The sequence below is a fragment of the Ailuropoda melanoleuca genome, chromosome 1 (assembly GCF_002007445.2).
Source record: "Ailuropoda melanoleuca isolate Jingjing chromosome 1, ASM200744v2, whole genome shotgun sequence".
NCBI classification, from domain to species: domain Eukaryota; kingdom Metazoa; phylum Chordata; class Mammalia; order Carnivora; family Ursidae; genus Ailuropoda; species Ailuropoda melanoleuca.
This window is the reverse complement of record NC_048218.1, coordinates 199,324,751-199,352,646: the sequence shown is the minus strand read 5'-3', so window position 1 is coordinate 199,352,646 and position 27,896 is coordinate 199,324,751. Positions and strand designations below refer to the sequence as shown.

Here is a 27,896-nt window from a genome sequence, read left to right as displayed (position 1 = left end):
ATGAGGGTTTCACTTTCTCCACATCAGTACCAGTACTTATTTTCTGTTTCATTTTTTGTTTATTTGTTTGTTTTTTGAATAGTCATGCTGGTAGTTGTGAATCGGTGTCCCATTGTGGTTTTGGTTTGCAGTTAGTTCCCTGATGACTAAAGATGTTAAGCATTTTTTTTTAAAGATTTTTAAGATTTTATTTCTTTCCCAGAGAGAGAGAGCGAGAGAGTGAGAGAAAGAGAGAGAAAACGCACAAACAGGGGAAGCAGCAGGCAGAGGGAGAAGCAGACTTCCTGCTGAGCAGGGAGCCCGATGCAGGGCTCTATCCCAGGACCCTGGGATCAGGACCTGAGCTAAAGGCAGTTGCTTAACCGACTTAGCCACCCAGCAGTCCTTTTAAGCATCTTTTTCATGTGCTTGTTAGCTGTTTGTGTATGTTCTTGGGGAAAATATCAGTTCATATTTTTTGCCCACTTTTTAAACTGGGTTATTTTTGAGTTGTGAGAGTTCTTTGTATATTCTGGATAATAGATCTTTATCAGATATGGTTTGTAAATATTTTCTCCTGTTCTGCGGGATTTATTTTCATTCTTTTGGTAGTGGGTTTTGAAGTACAAAAGTATTAATTTCAAGAAGCGTAGTTTGTTTTTTCTTTCGTTACTTTCTTTAGTTTGTTATATCTAGGAAATTATTGCCTAATCTGGTGTCCTATGTTTTCTTCTAAGAGCTTTGTAGTTTTAGCTGGTAATTTTAGGTGTGTGATCGATCCCTTTTGAGTTAATTTTTTAATATAATGTTAGGTAGTAGTCCAACTTCATTCTTCTGCATGTAGATATTCAGTGGTACCAGCACCATTGTCGAAAATCAGTTAGCCATAAATGTAAGGCTTTGTTTCTGGACTCTCAGTTCTGTTGTGTTGTTCTGCACATCTATCCTTATTCCAGTAGCCATGTCTTCATTACTGTAGTTTTATTGTAACTTTTGAAATGAAGAAATGTGAATCCTCCAACTTTGTTCTTTTTCAAGATTATTTTGGATATTCTGAGTACCTTGCACTTCCATAAGAATTTTAAGATCAGGGGTGCCTGGGTGGCACAGCGGTTAAGCGTCTGCCTTCGGCTCAGGGCGTGATCCCGGCGTTATGGGATAGCCCCACATCAGGCTCCTCCACTATGAGCCTGCATCTTCCTCTCCCACTCCCCCTGCTTGTGTTCCCCTCTCTCGCTGGCTGTCTCTATCTCTGTCGAATAAATAAATAAAATCTTTAAAAAAAAAAAAAGAATTTTAAGATCAGCTTGTCCGTTTCTGCAAAAAAGCCACTGGGATTTTGGTAAGGATTGCAGTGAATCTGTAGATCAGTTTAGGGGGATATTGTTATCCTAATGATATTAAGTGTTCTTGTATTCTTTTATTTATTTAATTTAATTTTATTTTTTTTAGAGAGAGAGAGCACGAGCGGGGTTGAATGTGAGGGATAGAGGGAGAGGGAGAAAGAATCTTAAGTAGTCTCCACACTGAACATGGAGCCCGACGCAGGGCTCAGTCTCACAACCCTGAGATCATGACCTGAGCCGAAATCAAGAGTTTGACGCTTAAACCACTGAGCCACCCAGGCGCCCCTCTACTCTTTTATTTAATTCAAAAACATCTGACATGATGTTTGCCTTCAGCTAGCTTATGATTTAGTAATCATGTTAAGAACTCAGCTAAGTAATAGAGTGATAACAGTAATAAACATAAGAATTACTCATACTACTTATTATTACTAATAAGAATATTTTTTGGGCTTTTGCTATATGGTAGTCTCTGTAATAACTTCTTTTACTTGTATTACCTCATTTAATCCTCACAAAATTTTTTCATAAATGAGAAAGAAATAGACATATAAAGAGGAATGTGATAATACTCTAAAGGAGGTGAAGAGAAAGAATACCTCTTGGGTTTTATCAAACAGAGCTTTGAATTGAACTTTGAAAAATAAGTAGGATTTTTTTTTTTTTAAGATTTATTTATTTGAGAGAGAGCTCGCAAGAGAGTGCGAGTGGGAGGAGGGGCAGAGGGAGAGAATCTTCAAGCAGATTCCCTGATGAGCGCAGAGCCTGACATGGGACTCAATCCCAATACCCATGAGACCATGACCTGAGCCAAAACCAGGAGTCTGACGCTTAACTGACTGAGTCCCCCAGGTGTCTCAAAAAATAAGTAGGATTTTGATGAGAAAGAATAGGGTTTTCAGAAAGCTGCATCCTGGAAAAGTATCAGATCTACAACATCTTGAAGAACCACAATAATTTTGTTAATGGCAGTGGTGGTGGCTGAGGTGTGCATTTATGTGGGAAGACATGTGTTCACATTTGCTGGGTAAGAAAACAGAGGAAAAGGTTGGAAGACGTAAGAGAAAATGGGGATTACAGTGTAGCAGGGCCTGAGGCCCTAAACACTCAGTGCCAGCACTAAATTGAGAACAGAAGGATGGGGAAAGGTGTGGAGAATTGCTTAGACAAAGATGAGGAAGCTTTTATTTGATGGCTTTGATCTTTAGAGTAAATTTGAAGTTAATGCTTTTTTCTGAGTGAATTAAAAAGATTGAGGGATGAAGGTAAGGAACCAAAGAAGCATAGAAAAGGTTGGATTAAGTATTGTGAAAAACATAATATGATATTAAAATAAGTAAAAATTTTCAGGTAGTAGTGTGAGGGACTAATTTCCATGAATTGATGATGGAACTAATTGGCTTTTATTACTATCTTCTTCAGCAGTGTGTAGTAACCTGAGAGAAAGAGTGGAGTGTATTTGACAATCAAGCTGGTAAAAGAATAAGAATTAGACAGAGAATCAAGACAATGAAAGCCCAAATCTAAGAAACTTGAAGGGATTAATGTTGCATGTGAACAGATTAACATAGTCAGATGGAAACTTAAGAAGGTGTGCTCAAGGACAAGGGACGTTACAAATTGAGATCTTGTCATCATTTGGAACTTGTGGATCTGGAAGGTAGAGTCTAAATAAATACCTTTAGAGATAAGAGATTTAGAGAACTTCAGGCAGGAATGTTAAAAGAGTAATCCACACTGAATACAGCAAGAATAATGGGAACAAATGAGCCAGGGAGGGGCACCTGGGTGGCTCAGTAAAGTGTCTGCCTTCAGCTCAGGGCGTGATCCCTGCATTTTGGGATCGAGCCCTCCATCAGGCTCCTCCGCTGGGAGCCGGCTTCTTCCTCTCCCACTCCCCCTGCTCGTATTCCCTCTCCCGCTGGCTGTCTCTGTCTGTCAAATAAAAAAGTAAAAATCTTTTTAAAAAGGAAAAAAAAAGAAAGAAATGAGCCACACCAGGTACAAGTGCCTTGATAGATTGTGGCTGTGAGGATGGAGGGAGGTGGAATAAGTAAATGCTTTTGTACTTAAGAAAAGGAAGAGCTGTTGATAAATGCAGTGAAATAGTTTGTAATCCGCAATGGAGGGAACAGTATATTTTGAAAAATTAAGACTAACATTTTGATAACATTCTGAGAATTGTTTACATGTGTTACTTTTCCTAAGGCTAACTTTGTGTAATAAATGTACTTGTCCAGGTGATAGTAAATAAGATTTCATCTATGCAGGAGGTAATTTTTATCTCTTAGACTGTTTGTGTATGTTCTTCCAAGGGTAGGAATTGTGTCAGTCTTTATTTTTGTAGTTTGAACCCCAAACAGTGCCAGGCACATGTATGTTTACTATATATTAATTGACTGATTGGTTTTTTGTGGGGTTTTTTTTTTCCTGTTTTTTTTGTTTTTGTTTTTGTTTTTGAGAGAGGGAGAGAGAATCCTGAGTGGAAATCCTTGACCTGAGTGGAAATCAAGAGTGGATGCTTAATTGACTGAGCTACCCAGGCGCCCCTTAATTGACTGATTTTAAATACTCAAAAAGTGAATCCTATTGCAAGAGATGCCCTTAAGCAATTAGATCTTGGAACTGAAACCTAAATCAAAATAGAGCTTAGAAAATTTTGAATTAATTTGGTTATAATGCCCTGAAATGCTATTAAACATTCCTGGAATCAGGATAGGGTAGCTAGTAGGCTAAAAGGAGAGGGCATTTTGATGTACTTTCGGCCCTTTACCTCAGTGGCTCAGTTTAATATTTTTCTTCTTTTTTTCCTTCAAAATTACATTTTAAGATCTCATATAGCAAGTGCAGTGGTCTTTCTTGAAATAAAATTTTTCTTTCATTCCCCTCTACCTTTGATAATTCTCCCTTGCTTGTGGAATGAAGTTCAGGCTTCATAGCATGGTATATATACCCTCTACAAGCTGGCCCCTTACCCATTTCTCCAGTCTTATTATTTGCTTCCCTGCATTGCTGTTTTTCATTTAAATTCCACAAGCATATATCGATCCCTTGCTATGTCTCAGATCTTAAATGGCATTCAGCTATACGGGTCTGTAGCTTTCCCTCTATGCCTTAAAATTTACTACTTTTTTTTTTTTTAATGATTTTACTTGTTTGTTTGAGAGCAGGAGGTGGGGGAGAGGAGCAGAGGGAGAGAGACAAGCAGACTACACACTGAGTGTGGAGCCTGACACAGGGCTCGATGACAGGACCCTGAGATCATGACCTGAGCCAAAATCAAAGTTGGACACTTATCCGACTGAGCCATCCAGGTGCCCCAAAATTTCTGACCTCTTTAGTTTATGGCAGAATTTCTCCTGTACACAGTACTCTCTTTTTCCCCACTTAACTCCATCTATCTAAATGCTAATATTTTAAGGCCCTTTCTTTCCTCATTCTCACCTTGTATCAAAAATGTTTTTTGTTTATTTCTCATGTACAGCACCTAAATAAAAGTACATCTACCTGCTTCTCTGCAGCCCAATAATAAACTCTTAGAGTGATTAGAAATGCCGTTTTAAAATCTTTGATTCTCCCGTGTAGCCTTTTATAAATGTTTGTAGTTATTGCATCTATGTATGGTGGTAGACAGAAATGATGGACTGTGGTGTGGGGGAGAGTGATTACCACTGCCTTAAAGAACCATGGACATATATATTTCAATTCATTCCATCTCTTTACTTTCAATATCACTCGGTTTTCAAAATTCTTGTTACTTTTAGATATGATCGTATGTGGTCATTTGACTTTATAGCTTTAGTCAAATGAAACTTGTAGAAAGAAACCCTGATGGATAATGGCCCCAGAATTTCTTGACTGCAGGGTGTAAACCTTTTCAGATAAAATTTTATTCTCTAAGCAGTATTTGATGGGATCATCAGAGACCCATAGTGAGGAGAATAAAGTATTTTAACTAATAGCTATTTCAGAAAGAAAGTGGCAGTTATACATCTTTTAAGTCCTATTGAGATTTTGGTGGTAATGATGGGATCTGACACTGTACCTGAGTCTTATTTTTTGACAAATCTCTTTTAAGACCTCATCTCCTTTTCAGCCTCTCTCTCTGTTCTTTGGAGGGGGGAAAAGGTATAAAACTTTATATGCCTACAAGTTTTCTGGAAAAAAATAAATTTTTAATAGAGATTGTACTTACCCTTGATGTAGTATATAGTATTTTCTCTTATGTTAGATATGTGGTTTGGAAGGTAAATTGCAATATGAACAGAACATTATAAATACTGCATTTTTAGATTAACATTCATGGCTGTTCTAGACATTTATGTTTTTGTCAGTTTCTCAATGTAGTGTAGTATCTTATCACAAAAGATTTATCAATTTAAAAGTAGAAGTATTAATTTACAGTACTTTCAGCATTTATTTTGTAACTTCTAACTTAAAACCATGTTAGCTAGATTTTAAAGAGATTATAATCAGACTTAAATTTCTTATTTCCTTTTGTTACTGTCAGGAAAAAGTCCAGATTCAATGTAAATCTGCTTTATTTTATAGGCCTATGAAGAATACACCAGCAAGCTAGATGCCCTCCAACAGCGAGAACAACAGTTATTGGAATCCCTGGGGAATGGAACTGATTTTTCTGTTTCTAGCTCTGCATCAACAGACACCGTTACATCTTCTTCCTCTTCTAGCCTTTCAGTGCTACCTTCATCTCTTTCAGTTTTTCAAAATCCCACAGATATATCAAGGAGCAATCCCAAGTCACCACAAAAACCTATCGTTAGAGTCTTCCTGCCCAATAAACAGAGGACAGTGGTGAGTCAACTTTTAATATCATCATTGCTTTTTCTTTGTGTTTTTCAGAAAGAGTAGTTGTTGAAACTGAAATATGTTACCATTTCATACTCTGTGGTCATGCAAATGGAAGCATCCATTTCAAACAGGAGTGAAAAAGACATAATTATTTGGTGCCACTGTCTGTGTTTCTTGACTGGAACAAATTGTATTGTGTTTAGTGTCCAGTTTAACATTTTAACCTATCTACCAAACTTGAACCACACTCAAGTCTAAAAACGAGTTTAGAATCAAAAAGAATTTCAAGACTTGAGCTTGTTTGTTGTCTGACATATGTGAGATAAGCTTTGTTCTTTGCTCTTGAGAAATCCCTGTTTGGACTTACTATCAAATGTTGGATTTTTAGTGTGCTTGATATTTTTTCTCTGTCTACATAACTTTTGCTGATGATTAGTATTACCATTGGAACAGAGTACTCTGTAAGTAACATTTAAAACAGGGAAATCTGCACAATTTTACAGGTGGTCTATAATCCTTAAATGCAACAAGTACTGTCATTGGATTTAATGCACCTGTAACATCACTACTTTTTAAAAGTGTATATGGTTATTTTTGAAATTAATAAAAAAAAAACCTTTGCATCTCCAAATACAAGTGAAATCAAAGTAGTTTTAATTTTTTTTCCCTTCGCACAGCATTAGTAGTAATGCTGGATTTTCATGGGAAAAGTGCTGCAGTGACCTCCACTGTGCTCAGTTTGTCAACCCTGTGCAACAAAGGGATGTGCGTGTCAGTGTGTGGGGGTGTAAGACTAGGCCTTCAGCCAGTGTCACAAAGGGTAGTTGGCTCAGATCCTTGCATAAAGCTGAGCCTTTGAAGAGCTTTACCTTCAGCAGAAGGGTGAACTAGAAGAAAATCTACCTACTCAGCATACATAAATAATAATGAAATTTGTCTGTCTTCACCAGCTGTCCAGATAAATGTTAAAATTTCCCTTGAATTCTTAATTGTAGGCCTGTCCTCATCATGGTATGGGGTTCATATTTATACTTATGGGTGCTGTCCAGGAACTTTGAACCCAACAACTGGTCCTGGAGAGGTAATAGCAGTCAGGCACTAGGCAGAAGCAAATGCAGAATCTCTTTGGCCTACCTAGGGCTCATGGAATCCACATAGATAATGTCCACTGATAAGCACAAAATCCCATGTTATAAAACACAGAGGAAAGAGCTTATCAGTGCATTAGAAGACTTAAGAATTAAGAACAGCAGGACTCCTAAGAAGGAACCAAATAGAACTTCTAGGTGATCCTGAAATGTTAAACTCAGTGGATGACTGTTACCATCTGTGAAGTATTCTTGCTAAAGATGATGGTGTTGTTAAGCTTCTGAACCTTCCATTTTACAAGAAACACAGGGGATAAAAGAAATAGTGAAGTGCTATGAAGAAACAGATTCAGAATTTGGAATTCTGTAAGACAAATGGCCTGGACTCAGTGTCATAGAGGACAAAAAAGATGAAGATTTTTCTACACTAGGGGCGCCTGGGTGGCTCAGTCGTTAAGCGTCTGCCTTCAGCTCAGGGCGTGATCCCAGCGTTCTGGGATCGAGCCCCACATCAGGCTCCTCCGCTGGGAGCCTGCTTCTTCCTCTCCCACTCCCCCTGCTTGTGTTCCCTCTCTCGCTGGCTGTCTCTCTGCCTGTCAAATAAATAAATAAAATCTTTTTAAAAAAAAAAAAGGTTATTCTACACTAAACAAGACTAGAGATGTAAACAAATGCAGTGCATGATACTAGGTTGGGGAAGAGCTATAAAAGGCATTTTTGTGATGGGAAATGGTGAATGTTGATTAAATATGCTATTATGGAATTATTAATTTTCCTGTGTGTGATAACAGGAATGTAATTATGTAGGGGAATGTCTTTATTCTTCAGAAATACATTTTTCAGTATTGAGGGATAAATTGTCATGACATCTACAACTTTTTTCCACCCTCTTTTTTGAAATAAAACTTACAGTAAAATATACAAATCTCAAGTGACAGCTGAGTGACCTTCTACATATGTAACTGCCACAGAGATCAAGATACAGAACATTTCTAGGGGTGCCTGGGTGGTACAGTGGTTAAGCGTCTGCCTTCGGCTCAGGGCGTGATCCCAGCGTTATGGGGTCGAGCCCCACATCGGGCTCCTCCGCTGTGAGCCTGCTTCTTCCTCTCCCACTCCCCCTGCTTGTGTTCCCTCTCTCACTGGCTGTCTCTATCTCTGTCGAATAAATAAATAAAATCTTAAAAAAAAAAAAAGATATAGAACATTTCTAGTGCTTGAGAAGGGGTCTCCCATGCCCCCTCCAATTCAGTGATCACCTCCAAAAGTAACCACTATTCTGACTCCTATCTCAGTCAATCCTTTTGGAACTTCATTTCAAATGGTAAGATGGAAAACAAAATGTTAGAGAAAATAAACATGAAAAAAAATTTAGAATCTAAATAGAGGGAATTTGGATGTTAATTATATCGTTCCTTCTAATTTTCTGTGAAATTTTTCATAATAGAGTTGGAAAAATTCAGACAACTTAGACCAAAGGAAAAATAGAAAGTTCAAAAGAAATATAGTTGTCACTAGGGAAAAAAACTAATGAATATAAGTTGATACTGGTTTGAGGAAGTAGCAAGGTAACTTTAAATAAAATCTCAGTATGTCAAGTAATTACAGCATATTACGGAAGAAGTATTGAAATGCTAAAAAAATTAGAATATTTTAAAAAACAAAGTGGATGAGGTAAAAAGATTAAAGGGAGAATTAGTAAACTGTAGAAAGCAAGGAAAGAGAGTAAAAAAAAAAAAACCTAACAGGATAAGAGATATGAAAGATGGAGTGAACATTTTCCTTATATGCCTCAGAGGAGTTCCAAAAAGTAAGAATAGAAATAAAGGAGTGTTGCAAAATTCAGAGAAATGATGGCTATCATTTGTGAAAGAAATAAATCTAAAGATTTGGCAAACAAAGGCCCTAAGTTGTATAAATAAATTTCAATCCATAATTATTAGATATAACAAAATGAAAGGATAGTATTTTTTTTTTAAAGATTTTTTTATTTATTTATGTGACAGGCAGCGAGAGAGGGAACACAGCAGGGGAGTGGGAGAGGAAGAAGCAAGCTCCCAGCGGAGGAGCCGGACGTGGGGCTCGATCCCGAAACGCCAGGGTCACGCCCTGAGCCGAAGGCAGACGCCCAACGACTGCGCTACCCAGGCACCCCGAGGATAGTATTTTAAACCATTCAGAAAAAAAAATTATCTTTAAAAAATGACAGATTATCAAAAAAATTTTCATTGTTGCAGCTGTAGAAGCCAGAAGACAATAGACTAGTATACTCAGAATGCTGAGAAATGCCTGTAAGTTGCTTAGCTAAAGTATGACTTGAAAGTACAATAAAGGGGCGCCTGGGTGGCACAGTGGTTAAGCATCTGCCTTCGGCTCAGGGCGTAATGGGATCAAGCCCCACATCAGGCTCCTCCGCTATGAGCCTGCTTCTTTCTCTCCCACTCCCCCTGCTTGTGTTCCCTCTCTCGCTGGCTGTCTCTATCTCTGTTGAATAAATAAATAAAATCTTTAAAAAAAAAAAAAAGTACAATAAAGGCCTTTCCGGATGAGAATTTACCTTTCCCAGGCTCTGCTTGAAGGAACTACCAAAAATTAATTTAGAAAGAAAGTTGAATACAGAGGAAGGAATGAAAAGTAATATATTCATATATTGGACTTCATCGAAATTAAAAACTTATGCTCCTTTGTGTAAGACTGATGAATCACAGACCTGCACCCCTGAAACAAATAATATATTATATGTTAATTTTTTTTAAAAAATTCAGGAGGAATGAAAAAAAAAAAAAGGTGGTTATCTGCCACAGGGCTGGGAGTACGAAGAGTGGTAACCAGTAATAAGAAAGGCCAAAATTGAACACCTTCTTTTTTGATCTAAAAAACAAACAAACAGGGGCGCCTGGGTGGCTCAGTCGTTAAGCGTCTGCCTTTGGCTCAGGGCGTGATCCCGGCATTATGGGATCGAGCCCCACATCATTGGCTCAGGGCGTGATCCTGCTTCTTCCTCTCCCACTCCTCCTGCTTGTGTTCCCTCTCTCTCTGGCTGTCTCTCTCTCTGTCAAATAAATAAAATCTTTAAAACAAACAAACAAAACTTAGGCTCTTCAAAAGACAGTGTTAAGAGAATAAAAAGACAAACTACAGACTAGTCTTTGCAAAATATACACCTGATTAAGGACACGTATCCAGAATATACAGAGAGCTCTTAGAACTCAATAAGAAAGCAAATAACTCAAAAAATAGGCAAAAGATTTGAACAGATACTTCACCATAGAAGATATGTAGATAGTAGATAAATACACCGAAGATGCTCAACATCATTAGTCACTGGGGAAATGCAGATGAAAGGCACGAGATAACACTGTACACCTACCAGGATGGCTAAAATGAAAGAGTGACTGTACCAACTGTTGGCGAGAATGTGGAATAACTGAAGTTTGCATTCACTGCTGGTGGGAATGTATAATGGTACAGTCACTTTGTAAAACAATTTGGTAGTTTTATTTAATACAGTTCCTTTTAAAATCCCAACAGCGTTTTTTGCAGAAATAGAAAAATCCATCCCGAACTTAATGTGGTGACTTAAGGAATCCTGAAAAGCCAGCAGTCTTGGAAAAAAGCAAAGTTGGGTGTCTCACACTTCCTGATCTCAAAACTTACTACAAACCTACAGAATGGCATAGACATAGAGACATTCAGATCAGTGAAATAAAGAGTCCAGAAATAAATTCTTATGTGTGGTCAAAGGATCTTTGACAATGTTACCACAACCCCTCAGTAGGGGGAAGGACAGCCTCTTCAACAAATGATGCTGGGAAAACTGGATGTGCACTTGCAAAACAGTGAAGTTGGACCCTTACTTTACATTATATGCAAAATTCCCTCAAAATGGATCAAAGACATAAATGTAAGATTGAAACTATAAAACCTTTAGAATAAAACGTAGAAGAAAAGCCTCACAATGCTGAATTTGGCAGTAGTTTCTTAGATATGACAACAAAAGCACAGGTGACATACATAAAAAAACGAAATAGGACTGTATCATAATTAGAAACTATGTGACTCAAAGAACACAATCAGGACGCCTGGGTGGCTCAGTCAGTTAAGTGTCTGCCTTTGACTCAGGTCGTGATTTCAGGGTCCTGGGATTGAGTCCTGCGTTGGCCTCCTTACTCATTGGGGAGTTTGCTTCTCCCTCTGCCTGCTCTGCCTGCTGCTCCCCCTGCTGGTGCTCTCTCTCTGACATAAATTTAAAAAAAAAAGTATACTTCAAAAAATATTTGCAAATCATGTGTATGATAAAGGGTTAATATTCAGAACGTATTTTTAAAAACTAATACAACTCAATAAAAATTTTAAAAAAACTAAAAAACCCGATTAAGAAAAGGGGAGAGGACTTGAATAGACATTTCTTCAAAGAAGATATACAAATGGCTAACGAACACTTGAAAAGATGCTCAATAGTGATCATTAGAAATACGCAGGTCAAAGCCACGTGAGCTACCACCTCACACCCATTAGCATAGCTGCTGTCAAGAAAGAAAAGGAGGAGGGGCGCCTGGGTGGCACAGCGGTTGGGCGTCTGCCTTCGGCTCAGGGCGTGATCCTGGCGTTGTGGGATCGAGCCCCACATCAGGCTCCTCTGCTATGAACCTGCTTCTTCCTCTCCCGCTCCCCCTGCTTGTGTTCCCTCTCTCGCTGGTTGTCTCTACCTCTATCAAATAAATAAATAAAATCTTTAAAAAAAAAAAAAAAAAGAAAAGGAGGAGAAAGGGAGGAAAGAGGAAAAAATGAATAGCACATTGGCAAGGATGTAGAGAAATTGGAACCCTTGTGCACTGCTAGTGGGAATGTAAAATAGTGTGACCACTATGGAAAACAGTATGATGGTTCCTCAAAAAACTAGGACTAGAATTATATTATCTTGCAGTTCTGCTTCTGAATATATACCCAATTGAATTGGAAGGGTTTCAGAGAGATTATACGCCCATATTTATAGCAGCATTACTAATAATGGAAAATGTGTAATCAACCCAAGTGTCCGTCAACAGATGCATGAATAAACAAAATGTGAAATATGCATACAATGGAATATTATTCAACCCTAAAAAGGAAATTCTGACACATTGTGCAGCATTGATGAATCTTGAGTCAGTCACAAAAAGATACTGTATTATTCCACTTATTTGAGTTACCTAGAGTAGTCAAATTCATAGAAACAGAAAATAGGATAGTGGTTGCAAGGGGTGGGGATGGGGGAGATGGGGAGTTGTTCTTTAATGGTATTAGAGTTTCAGTTTTCAAAATGAAAAGAGTCATGGTGATTGGTTACACAGCAATGTGAATGTACTTAACGTAGCTAACTGTATACTTAAAAATGGTTAAGGTGTTAAATTTTGTTATATGTATTACACCACAATTTAAAAAAAAAGTTTGGCAGTTTTGTAAAAAGTTAAGCATACACCTAGTATATGATCCGGCCATTCTACTTCTAGGTTTTACCCAAGAGAAAATAAAGCATATGTCCATACAAAGATTTGTACAGAATTGTTCTTAGCCCCAAATGTTCATCAACAGATGGTTAAGCAAGTTGTGGTATATCCATAAAATGGAATACCATGTGGTACACAGGAATACACTACTGATAGACACAACAACATAAATAAATCTCAGAATAATCATGCTAAGTGAAAATAGCCAGACGAAAATGAATATGTATTTTACACTTATGTAAAATTCTAGAAAATGCAAACTGTTCTATAGTGACAGCTTTTGAGCAGTATTTGCCTGGTCCTGGTGCAGGAGGGAGGAATTACACAGGAGTACAAGGAAACTTTGAGAAGCTTTAATGGGATACATTAATTATCTTGAATGTGGTGATGATTTCATGGGTATATACATAATGTCAAAATGTGTCAGACAATATACTTAATGTAGTTTATTGTAGGTCAGTTATACCTCAAATCTGTTTTTTAAAAAAAGGAATGAAGAGAGGCACCTAGCTGGCTCAGTTGGAAGAACACGTGTGACTCTTGATCTCAAGGTTATGAGTTCGAGCCCCACGTTGGATGTAGAGATCACTTAAATAAAACTTTTAAAAAAATGAAATGAAGAGCTGTTAGTAACCAAAAGAAAATTGATAGGGCTGTCTAAGTATTATATGAAATAGAATTTAAAGAGAGGAAGAAGTGTTAAGAATGTGGAGGGTCATGCTCTGGCAGGAGAAAAAGACTAACCTTTTACATTATACTTAAATCTTTTTTTTTCACAGAGCTGTTTCATGCAGAGTTGTTTCTTATGTTTAAAATTATTGTTTGGAGTGATTGTATCTAACTTACTTAGCCATTTTTCATGATGGATAGTTAAGTGATACTGTAATATACATTTAAATACCTGTGTCCTGAAACACTGTGGGAATATTTTTGTTAGATACCTAGAAATAATTATTGGATAAGGTAGGCACTAGTATACACTCTCAATAGTATATGGGACTTACTTTTACCATAAGACCCTGGCCAACACTGAATGTTAAAACTTAGAAGATATTATTGATCTAATAAAATTTAAAGTATTTTAGGCCTGAGATACCCTCATTCATGTATACTTCTCAATACATAAATCATACAACAACAAAAGGGTAACAAAGAAAGTATTAGACTCACCCAGTTACCCTAAAACATGGCTTGTCCTAAGCCTGGCTTTTGGAATTCATAATTTAAAAGCATTTTTTTATAGATTAAGACTTAATTCACATGTTTTACAATTTACTCATTCAGAGGGTGCAATCCAGTGGTTTTAGTCTATTCACAGTTACACAAATGTCACCACAATCAATTTAAGAACTTTTCCAGCACTCCAGAAAAGAAACCCTATATGCATTAGTAGTCACTTACCATTTCTCCCCAATCTTCTCAGCCCTAGGCAACTACTTACTTACTTTTATCTCTATAGATTTGCCTATTCTGGACATTCCATTTGGAATGTGTGGTCTTTGTGACTGTCTTCTTTTACTTAGCATGTTTCCAGTGTTCATTCATGTTATAGTGTGATTCAGGCTTCATGCCTTTTTATGGTTGAATGATAGCCTATTGTTTGTATATACCCGATTTTATTTATCCATCCTGAGTGTTTCCACTTTTTGGCTATTGTGAATAATGCTGCTATGAACATTCATGTACAAGTTTTTGTGTGGACATATGTTTTCATTTTTGCTGGGTGTATGTCGATAGTAATCTTTTGAGGAACAGCCAGAATGTATTCCAAAACAGGTGTAGCATTTTGCTTCCTCACCAGTACTGTATGAGGGTTTTAGTTTCTCCATCTCCTCACCACCACATTTATTGTCTTTTTGATTCATAGCTGTTCTAGTGTGTGAGAAATGGTGTCTCATTGTGGGGTTTTTTTTTGTTTTTGTTTTTTTAAGATTTTATTTATTTATTTGACAGAGGGAGAGACACCCAGAGAGAGAGGGAACACAAGCAGGGGGAGTGGGAGAGGAAGAAGCAGGCTCCCAGTGGAGCAGGGAGCCTGATGCCGGGCTTGATCCCAAGAGCCTGGGATCACGCCATGAGCCTAAGGCAGACGCTTAAGGACTGAGCCACCCAGGCGCCCCATCATTGTGGTTTTGATTTGCATTTTCCTGATGGCTAATGATATCAAGCATCTTTTCATGTGCTTATTGGCTTTCATATATCTTTTTTGGAGAAAGAATTTCCTTTTATAAATAATTTTACATGGCATGCAGAGACAAAATTAGGTCTGAGAGAAGAATAATTATAAGAGCTGATGAGCAATGCTCTAATAATAGAAATAGGATTTAAAAAAAGAAAATAACCAAGATTATTTCTTCTAGAGATAGCAGAAGGTACACATTCTAAGACTATATATATTTTAGAAGGAGAAAGAGAAATGGAGATTATAGGAATAAAACTGAATGCATTTCGGCTCTGAAAAGAGAACTATAGAAGACAAGTAAGCCTGAGATTAGAAAGTAAAAGTAAGGTAGACTAAATGAGAGTATTGTAATACTAGGAATGTGATAGTAGCTAGCTCACAGAAGTTTTCTTTCATGACTGTAAACCAGTACTAAACAGAAAAACATGCTTAAAAATTGTGCATCGTTTTTCAAAGCAAGGTCTTACTTAAAAATTAGAGACTTTGGTCACCAATTTAGCATTTAGAAAAGAATATTATAGGGTTTTTTTAAGTTTTTTATTTAGATAATATATTTATATGGAAAAGTATAAAGGACAGTATATTAAAATCTGTGTTTAGTCACCTCCATTGAACAAAGAGGAGTGTTTGTTATATTTCCTTCATACTGCACACACATATGCAAATGTGGTTCCCCTTACCAGTCCCATTCCCCTCCTAAACATCCACTGTCCCACCATGCTTCCCAAGAAGCAGCCACTCTGATAAATGTGGGGTACATTAATTCCAAAATTTCATACTTTCCTAAATATATGTATCTGTAAGTATTTTTAAAATTTATAGTAGTATGATACTAGGGATGTCTGGGTGGCTCAGTCAGTTAAGCATCTGCCTTCAGCTCAGGTCATGATCCAGGGGTCCTAGGATCGAGTCCTGCATTGGGCTCCCTGCTCAGCAGGAAGCCTGTTGCAGGGAGCCTGCTTCTCCCTCTCCCTCTGCCTGCCGCTTCCCCTGCTTGTGCTCTCTCTCTCTCTCTCTGATAAATAAATAAAATCTTAAAAAAAAAATAAAATTTACGGTAGTATGATTCTATATGTAATGTTCAGCATCTTGTCTTTTTTATAAAAAATTATAATTTCATGGTATACATATGTATACGTTGATACATATAGGTCTTTTTCTTCTAATTCAACTACTGTGGGGAATTCCAACTTCTGAATATACCACACTTTATCCATTTGGCTACTTATGGACATGTAGATTATGTTTAGTTTTTTTGTTATTACTAACAACCTAAAATATGAACGTCTTTTACAGGATTCTTTATATACAAGTGATAGGGTATTTCTAAGTTGTAAAACTGGAAGTGGATTCCTGGGGCATAGGATAGGCAGATTTGATTCAAAGGTTGTGAAAGAACAGGAATCTGAAAAAATATCTAGAACTACTAAGTTAATTTTAGCATCTGTGGAGTGGAAGTTCTGAGAGCAGCGTATCAGTGACTAACACTTAGTAGGTGTTCTCTAAGTATTTTTGAAGGAATGAGTCTTTAGATTTACTATAGCCAGAGATTTGTAAACAAATACCTGTTAATCGGTATTAATCCTGAATATGTAAAATAAATGAAAGGGCAGTGGTAACAGATAGGGCAATATTGGATGCTTCAAAAGCATTCCCTCATTATGCTGTAATTAAAGTGGAAATGTTTGCGGAATGGAAGGGGTAAGGAAAAGCTATGTTCTTGTTTTAGCCAGTTTGGGGAAAAACGTGAAGAACACATAAAAATATGTTAAGAAAAATGAAAAACAACAACAACAACAAAACTTTAACTCTCTTAATAGCACAAATAAGTTTTAATTAAATAGATTGAGACAAGGGACATCAGTAGATAAGAGTAAATGGTAGAACCCCAAAGAATGCCCTTCTTTCCCCTTTATTTTTAGCAAAAGCAAAGCAGAAACCAAAGATCTAGGGGGTGATATGTTCCATTTCTTTGTAGACAGAAAGGATAATAGTACCCATTACATAGTGGTATACAGTTTGTAAAAATGCACTCATATCCTCTCATAGCTACTTTATAACGTAAAATACTGTAGAAAGCAGTATTAGCTTGTGTTGATATTTAAAATACTGTGTTTGATTTTATATATATAGTTGTGGAATCCAGGAAATTCTCGAATCCTGGTAGATTCTATTAACTTTCACCAACAGTGAAAGGACTTCTTTTTCTGTTGCTAAATAAGTTTTCCCCCGTGCAGTACTAATTAACGAGGTAACTGATTAACTTCAGTTTTGATCTTTGATTTGATTTGATTTTACAGCATTTTACCAGTAAAGACTTGGCACCTTTATAAGTCCTGTGACCACTGGTTCTTTGTCTGTTAAATACAATTTGACCAAGGTGCCTGGATGCGTCAGTCAGTTAAATCTGAGTCATGATCTCAGTTCAGGTCTTGATCTCAGGGTCAGGAGTTTAAGCCCACAGTTGGGTTCCACACTGGGCTCAGGGCCTACTTTAAAAAATACCTTTATCTATATCTATATATCTGTCTATCTTGACCAAAAGACATACCTAATTCTAAAATTGCTTTTACATCGGGCGCCTGGGTGGCTCAATGGGTTAAGCGTCTGCCCTTGGCTTAGGTCATGATCCTGGAGTCCTGGGATAGAGTCCCACTTTGGGCTCCCTGCTTAGCTGGGAGTCTGCGTCTCCCTCTGACCCTCCCCCTGTCGTGCTTTCTCTCTCTCTCTCTCTCTCTCTCTCTCTCACTCAAATAAAAAAATAATTCTTTTAAATAAATAAAATTGCTTTTACATTATGAAATTTTTGTCGTATAGTCAACCTCTTTTTACTTTAATAAGACTGTGTTGTGAGGAGATTATATAAGGTTTTTCCTTGCAAACCTAATCGGTATAACAGTCCTGAAAAAGGCCTTGACATCAGGATAAATTATCGTAAAATCAGGAAACTATAAATTTAGATTTATGTTCAAAACCCATATATTGGCATCTATATTTTGTGCCATTTTATACAAGGAGATTTCAGAGTATCATGAAGTTTACTTGAAGTATACAGTAAAGTCTGCATTGCAGAGAATTTAAACTACCAAATTAATCTACTGGCTCAAATAATACTTAGTAATTTTGATGGCCACCTGCATTTTGATGGCCACTCCTTTAAGAAGGTCTTTAAATTTTAAGAAAACCATTTATTATGGAAAAATTTTAAGCGTATACAAAAGTAGAGTAGTGTAGTGAGCCTTCGTGAACCCATCGATAAAAGATGGTTTATATTCACTTTAAAAACTGATATGCAAAAGTTTTGACTAATACATTTTGTTTTGGTCTAAATTATCCTTTGCAAAAATACTCAGGCAGTTACATTGACTCTAGCTCTTTATTAAGATGGAATGCTTATTTTAAAAAATTTTAAAGAGAAAAATTGTTCCTGCTTTGGTAGCCTAATCGAGGATATTTAAATTTGAAATTCAAAGAAGATGCATAAACCTGGTTCTTTTGAAATATCTTTTCAGTCTTTTCAAACTTTAAATATGAAACAAACCTCCCCTCTCCTTTTCTTCTCAAACGGGTAATTCTCTCGTGTGGTATTTATATAAAGAAATCTTGTTTCCACCCTGTTTCTGTATTTTGTATATCCAGGTTCCCCTGAACCTTTTAGGTCACTATTTTCTTTTGGGGTGTGTGGGTGTATTTTCTGGGTTGGTTTTTTTAATGTAGCTACAAGCAAATATAAAAATATTTTTTTCTTGTTTTCCCCACTCCTCTTTGTGTACACAAGCCATCATACCGTATATATATCATTCTGTATTTTAATGTTTATGTAGACCACCCTGGAAATGTTCCATTTCCGTATATAGAGAACTTTTAAATACTCTTTTTATAGCTATAGATTTCAACGTATAGATACACTGTAGTTTGCCAGAATACTGTAGTTATACCAAAAGTATGCTTGCCTGGATCAAAAGGAAATTTATATGTGTAATTCTGATAGATACTTCAAAATTTTGCTTCGTAGGTCTTGCTTAATTTTGTACTGCCACCGGCAATGTATGAGATGCCTCTTTCCCATAGCCTAATCGGCAGAACATGTTGTCAACTTGGATTTTTGCCAGTCTGATAAATGAAAAATATTTTGGCAAGTTTGAGTTTGCTTTACTCCTAATGAGGTTGACCACCTTTTCATGTTTGAACACCATTTCTGTTTCTGTTTGTGTAAACTGTCTTTCACATCCTGTGCCCATTTTTTTTATCGCGTCGTTGGTCTTAATCTCAAATTTCCAGCTCTTTGTATAGTAGGAAGATTACATGCATGTTAAATGAGTTACAGAGTTTTTATCAGTTTGCTTTCATCTTATGACTTTGCTTTTAAGTTACAAATGTATTTCTCACTGTTTGTATTTGTCTTTAGACTGCTTATAATTTGTTTTGCCATGTAAAAGGTAGTTGAACTTAACATTTTTTCTTTTATGGCAGATTTTGCATCATAATTATAAAGGCCTTCTTAACTTGAGGTTATAAAGGATTTTGCCATGTTTTCTTCCAGTACTTTTATGGTTTGCTCCTTCCTTCCATCTTTCAACATTTAAATCTTTGATTCTTTGGAGTTTAATCCTAGTATATAGTATGAAGTATGGATGAACCTTTTTTCCTAGATTAGTTCCAACTGTCTCAACATGGACATCTTTACTCTATTTCAGATGCTGCCTTTATTTTATTCTAATTTCCTTTATATATTAGAGTTTATTTTGGTCTGTTCCATTGGTCTGTCGGTCTGTTGAACTGGCACTATCAATGAAAGAGCAAATAGTTAAAAAAATCAACCTACAGTAGTGGAATGAAGGGCTGACTGATGACTTTCCCTTACTGATAAGAGTGGAAAGCCATATTTTTGTCTGCTGATGAAGTATACATACACTTTGGAATTAAGCATAAGGAGCATACCTATATTAGAAGACACATGACAGGAGTGCATGAGGGAAATTGCCAAAGGAACTGAGGGGTGTAGTAGATAGCCACAGTTCACTCATGACCTTAAATGCCATGTTAAAGAATTTTAAAGGAAAATTTTGAGAATTTGAATTTTTCCCTGTAAGTAATGAAAAATTTGCGCAGACTAATGAAATATAAAATTACATTTTGGAATGGAGTTCTAAATCTCAGTTCAGTGGGCTTCTCAACAGTTGATACATGAGCTTCAGGTTCTGTGAACCCTCTGAAATTTTATGTTTCAGAGGGAGCATCTAAGACTTTCATCAGATTCCCAGAAGACTTTTTTTTTTAAGAGGCAGGGGACAGGCAGAGAGAGAGAGAGACTCTAAGCAGGCTCTATGCCCAGCATGGAGCCCAACATTCGGGGCTCAATCTCATGACCCTGAGATCATGACCTGAGGTGAAGTCAAGAGTCAGAAGCTTAACCAACTGAGCCACCCAGGCACTCCAGATTCTCAGAAGTCTTTGACACACACACACACACACACACACACACACACACACACACCCCAAAGTTAAGAATACCTTCTTTAGAATGATTCCTCTGGTGACATAGGATAGGGTTTAAAACTAATGATAGGGTTGCTAATCAAGAAGTTTTTGCATAAAATATACAGAGTATGAGTAGCAGGGAGTAAAAGTGAACTTTCCCTCTGTTCACTGGAAGGTACAGCCAGTTATTATTATTAGCAGTAGTTACGTTCTGTAAATTCACCGGCAACACTAAATTAATGAATATTGGATATTGCTTCTAAGGGAAATAAAGGGTTACTATTATGTAAATGACCCAGAATGTCTTCTGATATTGGCCCCAAGGTTATTTATTTCTTCACAGCTGGCTAGGGTCCATTAGCCTAAAAGCCTCCTGGCATAGGGCACTTGTTTACAGTATGACAGTGAGAACAGGCAGGCAGGGTAACACCTTGTTCACCTTTAGATGGGAAGGTGGGCATTGGGCAACTCAAAATTTTTCACTGCTCTACACATGTCTGTGTAAGCACTGCACATACTGATTTTGAGGATACAAAAAAATTTTAGTGAGTAGAGAAATTTGCATATATGGAATCCACAAATAAAGAGGATCAACTGTATACCAGTCCAGGCTCTTGAATACTTCCAGTGATGAGGCTATTCCCTCATGTCTTCTCCAACATTTCTCTTGCTGGATAGTTTGAATGGTTATATTGAGCTAAAATCTGTCTCCTCTTTTTTCTAATCGTAGGTCCTAATGTGGATTTCTGAATTGTTCCTTCTTCAGTGTACTGCTTAAATCCAGTCTTATATTCACCTTTACACTGTTTTTTCCCCTGTAGCCCAAAGATTTTTAATTTCTTTGGAAACTTATGTTTTGCTAAGTACTTCAATGATTTAAAAGTGGAACCTTGAATTTTATTGTTACACATCGCCTTTGTCTCCACTCCCCTTCCTCCTTAAAAACTGACCAACCTGAATTCCCACTGCCTCATTTTAGTGCACACTGTATTTATCAGTTCTTTTTCAATTATAAATTATTCAAATTCACCTGGAAGGATGGGACATGTGTGGAAAAGACCAGGATGGAGGAATTTCAAGTATACAGAAAAATTATTTTTATCTCTCTTTCCAGTGCCTCTTCATGCCACACTCCTGATGTTATCTGTGCTTCTCCCTAGGTTAGCTTCATTCTGTTACTAGATTTTCTCAATGTAGTGGGGAAGGTGGCCACAAACAGCTCCAGATTTCTATCCTGTTGGCACACTATAACTATAGTCAAAAGAGAAACTTTCTTAACCAGTATGCCTCAGTCAATTTAGGGACAAACTCTGGTACTGTTCGGGTCGTGTATCTATCCCTGAATCAGTTGCTTTTGCCAAGGATATGGGAAACGGATTTACCAGCTTATGTCATGTGTAGCCAGAAAAGTAGTGACCCTTGATTAAAACCCTTACTAGTGTCATGCGGATTTTTAATGAAGGGCAGGCTCCCAGAAGAAATAGGGATATTAGGCAAGTAACCAGCAAATACCAATTATACACATTAACGTAAGTATTTTATTCCTGCTATGTTTAGGATCAGTAAGACATCTTTTAAGGACCATCAGTGTGATTAAAGGATTACATTGATTTTGCTTTAAATCTGCAAGAAAACATGAGCAAAGCATATTCAGCAATACATTAAAAGGATCATTCACCACGACCACGTTCGATTTACTCCAGGGATGCAAGGGTGGCTCATTATTCACAGATAATCAACATGATATACCACATCAGCAAAGTGAAGGATAAAAATCATATGATTATCTGAATAGGTGCAGAAAAAGCATTTGACAAAATTCAGCATTTGTTTGGGGTAAAAACTCTCAAAAAGTGTGTTTGAGGGAAGATAATGAAAAACTCACAGCTAATGTCATTGTCAATGGTGAAAAAGTGAGAGCTTTCACCCTAAGATCAGGAACAAATCAAGGATGTCCACTCTCACCACTTTTATTCAGCATAGTACTGGAAGTCCTATCCACAGCAATCAGACAAGAAAAATAAATGGGGCATCCATATTGGTAAGGAAGAAGATCAGCTGTCTATTTGCAGATGACATGATACTATACATAGAAAACCCCAAAGACTCCATTAAAAAAAAACTATCAGAAGTAGTAAATGATTTCAGTATAGTTGCAGTATACAGAATTAATACCCAGAAGTCAGTAGCATTTCCATATGTTGGTAATGAAATAGAGAAATTAAGAAAACAATTCCATTTACAATTACACCAAAAAGAATAAAATTCCTAGGAATAAACTTAACCAAAGAGATGAAAGACCCATACTTCGAAAACTATAAAACATTGATGAAAAAAATCAAAGACAACACTAACAAATGGAAGGATATTCCATGCTTATAGATTGGAAAAACTAATGTTAAGATGTCCATACTACCCAAAGCAATCTACAGATTGCATGCAATCCCTATCAAAATACCAACAACATTTTTCACAGAACTAGAACAAATAATCCTAAAATTTGTGTGGAACCACAGAAGATCCCCAAATAGCTAAAGGAATCTTGAGAACAACAAAGCTGGAGATACCACAATTCTAGAATTCAAGATATACTACAAAGCTATAGTAATCGTACCAAGTATGTGGTACTGGCACAAAAATAGACACATAGATCAATGGAACAGAATAAAGGGCCCAGAAATAAACCCACTATTATATGGTCAATTAACCTATGACAAAGGATGCAAGAATAAACATTGGGGAGAAGACAGTCTCTTTAATAAATGGTGTTGGGAAAACTGCACAGCTATATGCAAAAGAATGAAACTGGGCTACTTATATACCATATACAAAAATAAACTCAAAATGGATTAAAGACCTAAATGTAAGACCTGAAACCTTAACATGGGCAGTAATCTCTATGATGTCAGCCTTAGCAACATTTTTCTAGATATGTTTCTTTAAGCAAGGGAAATAAAAGCAAAAATAGGGGCGCCTGGGTGGCTCAGTCATTGAGTGTCTGAGCATCTGCCTTCAGCTCAGGGCGTGATCCTGGTGTTATGGGATCGAGCCCCACATCAGGCTCTTCGGCTATGAGCCTGCTTCTTCCTCTCCCACTCCCCCTGCTTGTGTTCCCTCTCTCGCTGGCTGTCTCTCTCTGTCAAATAAATAAAATCTTGAAAGAAAGAAAGAAAGAGAGAGAGAGAGAGATTGAGAGAAAGAAAGAAAGAGAGAAAGGAGAGGAGAGGAAGGAAGGAAGGAAGAAAGAAAAAAAAAAGAAGGAAGGAAAGAAAAGGAAGGAAGGAAAGAAAAAGAAAGAAAAAGAAAGAAAGAAAGAAAAGAAAAGAAAAGAAAAGAAAAGAAAAGAAAGAAAGGCAAGAAAAGCAAAAATAAATTACTGGGACTACACCAAAATAAAAAGCTTTTGCACAGTGAAGGAAACCAATAGAAGAACAAGGTGACCTACTGAAAGAAGATATTTGCAAATGATATATCTGATAAGGGATTAATATTCAAAATATGTAAAGAACATACAACTCAACACCAAAAATTCCAAATAATCTGATTAAAAAGTAAGCAGAGAACCTGAATAGTTTTCCAAAGAAGACCTATAGATGGCCAACAGACAAAAGAAAAGATGCTCACCATCACTAATCATCAGAGAAATGCAAATCAAAACCACAATGAGGGAGTGCCTGGCTAGCTCAGTCAGTAGAGTATGAGACTCTCGATCTTGGGGTTATAAATTCAAGCCCCATGTTGGGTGTAGAGATTACTTTAAGAAATAAATCTTAAAGAATGATTACCCAACGTTTGCAGCAACATGGATGGGACTGGAAGAGATTATGCTAAGTGAAATAAGTCAAGCAGAGAAAGACAATTATCATATGGTTTCACTCATATGGAACATAAGAAATAGCAGGGAGATTGGTAGGAGAAGGAGGGGAAGAATGAAGGGGAGGAAACAGAAGGGGGAATGAACCACGAGAGACTATGGACCTCTGGGAAACAAACTGAGGGCTTCAGAGGGGAGAGGGGTGGGGGATTGGGATAGGCCGGTGATGGGTATTAAGGAGGACACATACTGCATGGAGCACTGGGTGTTATACGCACACAATGAATCGTGGGATGATGTACTGTATTGTGACTAACATAATAAAATTTTTTTTAAATCTAAAAAAAAAATGAGATAACACCTTACACCTGTCAGAATCGCTAAAATCCAAAAGAAGTGTTAGGATGTAGAAGGCAGAGAAAAAAGAACTCATATGCCGTTGATGAGAATGTAAATTGGCACAGCCACTGAAATACACTGTGGAAGTTCCTCAGAAAAAATAATAAAAATAAAAAATAGAAATACAAGCAAAAAACAAAATCAGAGAACAAAGTGATGGCTGCCAGAGGGGAGGAAAATAGAGGGATAGGCAAAACAGATGAAGAGAAGTAGGAGGTATGGGCTTCCAGTTACGGAATTAATAAGTCATGGGGATGAAAGGCATAGGGAATATAGTCAATGATATTATAGTGTTGTTTGGTGACAGATAGTAGCTACATTTGTGAGCATAGCATAACGTATGTTGTACATAGTATGTTGTACTAGATTGTACACCTGAAACTGATACAGTGTGTGTCAACTATATTCAAATTTTTAAAAATTTTTTAATTGATTTTGCTTTAAATGTTTACATCTTATTTCTCAGTGATGGGTAAATAGGAATCTCTTATATTTTCTGTTCTCTTTTTGTATGTTAAAATATTTCATACTTTTAATAAAAAGCAAAGTCAATTTTGCTTTATTTAAATGTTGGTGAATAATTGGTACTTGAGTCATAATTTTCCTTTAATATCAAGTTAGTGTTACAAATGATGTTGTATCTGACATACTGATCCATATGACATTTTAAAGGTATTATGAAGGTAAAGTATTGAGCTTTTTAAAATGATGTGGAAAAATACATAATTTGTTCCCTTAACTTCATATCATATATTTATGATACCATAGGTACCTGCAAGATGTGGAGTTACAGTCCGAGACAGTCTAAAGAAAGCTCTGATGATGAGAGGTCTAATCCCAGAGTGCTGTGCTGTTTACAGAATTCAAGATGGGTATGGTTTGTATGTGATGTGAATTTTGTTTAAAAAGGAAAAAAAACCCTCAGACATTAAACTCTTGGGTTTTCTGTAGCAGCTTTACTTAAACCCGGGTGTTGAAATTTAACTTCAGAAAAAAATATTAAGTTAGCCTAAAGAAAGCTTGCAGGTGTTCATTGAGGAGCTAACATTAGATATTTTGTGCGATGATAGAGTTTTTTATTCTGATCAAATGACTTTATTTGGAGTTTGAGAGTCTTATAAATTTTGAACCATTTAAAATGTGGCTTATTTGAGTAATGGACTCTTCTCCACTCCCCTGTTTTTAATACAGACTCATAGTTTCACAAAAGGCTTGTCAAAATTAACATTTTATTTTATTTTTTTTAAAGATTTTATTTATTTATTTGACAGAGATAGAGACAGCCAGCGAGAGAGGGAACACAAGCAGGGGGAGTGGGAGAGGAAGAAGCAGGCTCATAGCGAAGGAGCCTGATGTGGGGCTCGATCCCAGAACACCGGGATCATGCCCTGAGCCGAAGGCAGACGCTTAACCGCTGTGCCACCCAGGCACCCCAAAATTAACATTTTATATTAAACTATTTTTCTTTCAGAAAAGTATCTAAAATTGTGCCAAGACACCCCCCCCCAATTTTGAATCCTGTTTTTTAAAAAAATATCCTTTTGTGGACATGTTGTCCCTTGAGTGCTCTTTTTTTGTTTTTGAATGGATAGATAAATCCGTACCTGTGATTTTTTTTTTTTTTTGAGGGGGGACCCTAGGAACAATCAATTCTCTGCTGTTGTAGGTCTTTTCTGGAGCTGGCTTGAAGAAAAGAGTACATCTCTTTACCCTGCTGTTTGTCCAAGAGTGATACATTTATTTGGGGTAAACTTAAAAATTAATTTATTGCCATTTAAATTTCTAACGATGGAAGACCAGGGAGCCAAACCTCCCTCACCATTACTAGCCCCTCAATAACCAATTTTCATATCTTCAGCATGGTATATGAAGATTTTTAGATATGATAACCAAGAAAGGCTGTGTCTACACTTTTCAGAGAGAAGAAACCAATTGGCTGGGACACTGATATTTCCTGGCTTACCGGAGAGGAACTACATGTAGAAGTGTTGGAAAATGTTCCACTTACCACACACAACTTTGTATGTACTTTTACATTTTTTCCAGACGTCAAAAGCATTCAGGTTCTTGCACATGAATTTTTATTTAGGGAATATGAAATATGGATGTATAATTTTGGGATTGATATTTTACCTAAGTTAAAAATCAGTTCTGTTCTTTAAAAAACTTGTATTTAAACTAAAGAGTCTTATTTTCTTTTTAATTTGAAAAAGCAATAGATGTCTTTCATTAAAAGGAACTGAAAAGAAAATCTGAATGGTACAAAAGTTTATTGAGTGACAAAAGGAAAATACCTAGTGGGGTAGACACTTGTTAATTATTATGTAGTTTTCCAAACTTTTTCTGCTTATACAAACATGTGCTTATACTTTGGGAGCCCAAAGTTCTCTCCGTTCTGTTTTTTTTTCTCCCTTCTCTTCCCTTAATTTTCATTTCTTTCCTAAAACTAAAAATGTAGTCCTCTTCTGTGTGATAGTCTTCATCTTTAAACAAAAATAAATAAATAAAACAGTGCATCATGGATGTCTTCCCACGTCAGTACACCTAGCTATATGTTTATAGTGATTGCATAATTGTCCATAAGAATATAAATTCAGTATATTTATACTTAATCATCCTCTATTAATAGACATATAAGGTTTTTAAAAAAATCTGTTTTGTACAGGGCTAAACAGAATCTTTTTGCATACATCTTGATACACTTGTGTAAATATTTCTGAAGGATGAGTTAATGGAAGTGGAATAGCTCTCCTTGAGGACCTCTCCCTTCATCTGGTTTTTGCATTTGCTGGAACCTAGCGTAAGCTAAGTGTCACCAGCATGATACCTAGAATGTGGGGCGTCTCCACCTTAGATATGAGGATATAGTCCCAGAGCTTGAGAACCTACCCTCTAAAAGGGTAAGGCAGAAGCCAGGAGTAGAATGATCTATAAGGCAGGAATGCATTTCTTACTTTCTATTATATATGGAATTTTGACCATAGTTTATTTTTTCTAGGTGGTTAGTTATTGCTACCCTTTTGGCTTTCCAAGTGCTTTCCCGTGTGCTTTGGTGATAGTACAGCTGGACTCCTAAAGCAGAGGAATAATGAGCTGATTTCCTTAGGGATTTGTGCTTTCAGGGCTCTATTAGTGGTGAATAATGGTGAATAATTTGTGCTTCAATAAGGCATCTTTTCAATGAGCATTGTCAATCAGATTTACTATGGAGCAAATAGTTTTGTAATGAAGACCTAGCAAGTTCCTTACTATTGATTTTTTTTAATTTGTAGAATTTCAAGTGGATAAATCTGAAGATAATTTTAA

At 36.7% G+C, this 27,896-nt stretch overlaps 1 protein-coding gene across 6 annotated transcripts in view; it reads left to right on the top strand.

Moving 5' to 3' along the window:
* The window catches only part of BRAF (B-Raf proto-oncogene, serine/threonine kinase), a 166,683-nt gene that overhangs the window by 76,587 nt on the left and 62,200 nt on the right, over positions 1-27,896 (top strand). For all 6 annotated transcript variants that reach the window (XR_004618970.1, XM_019802239.2, XM_034638190.1 and 3 more), the window contains exons 3-5: positions 5,877-6,140; positions 25,359-25,462; positions 26,509-26,611. Coding sequence is in view for 5 of the 6 variants with exons in the window: in XM_019802239.2 (XP_019657798.2) it covers positions 5,877-6,140; positions 25,359-25,462; positions 26,509-26,611 (471 nt within the window). In the remaining variant the exon portion in view is untranslated. The remainder of the gene's footprint in view (positions 1-5,876; positions 6,141-25,358; positions 25,463-26,508; positions 26,612-27,896) is intronic.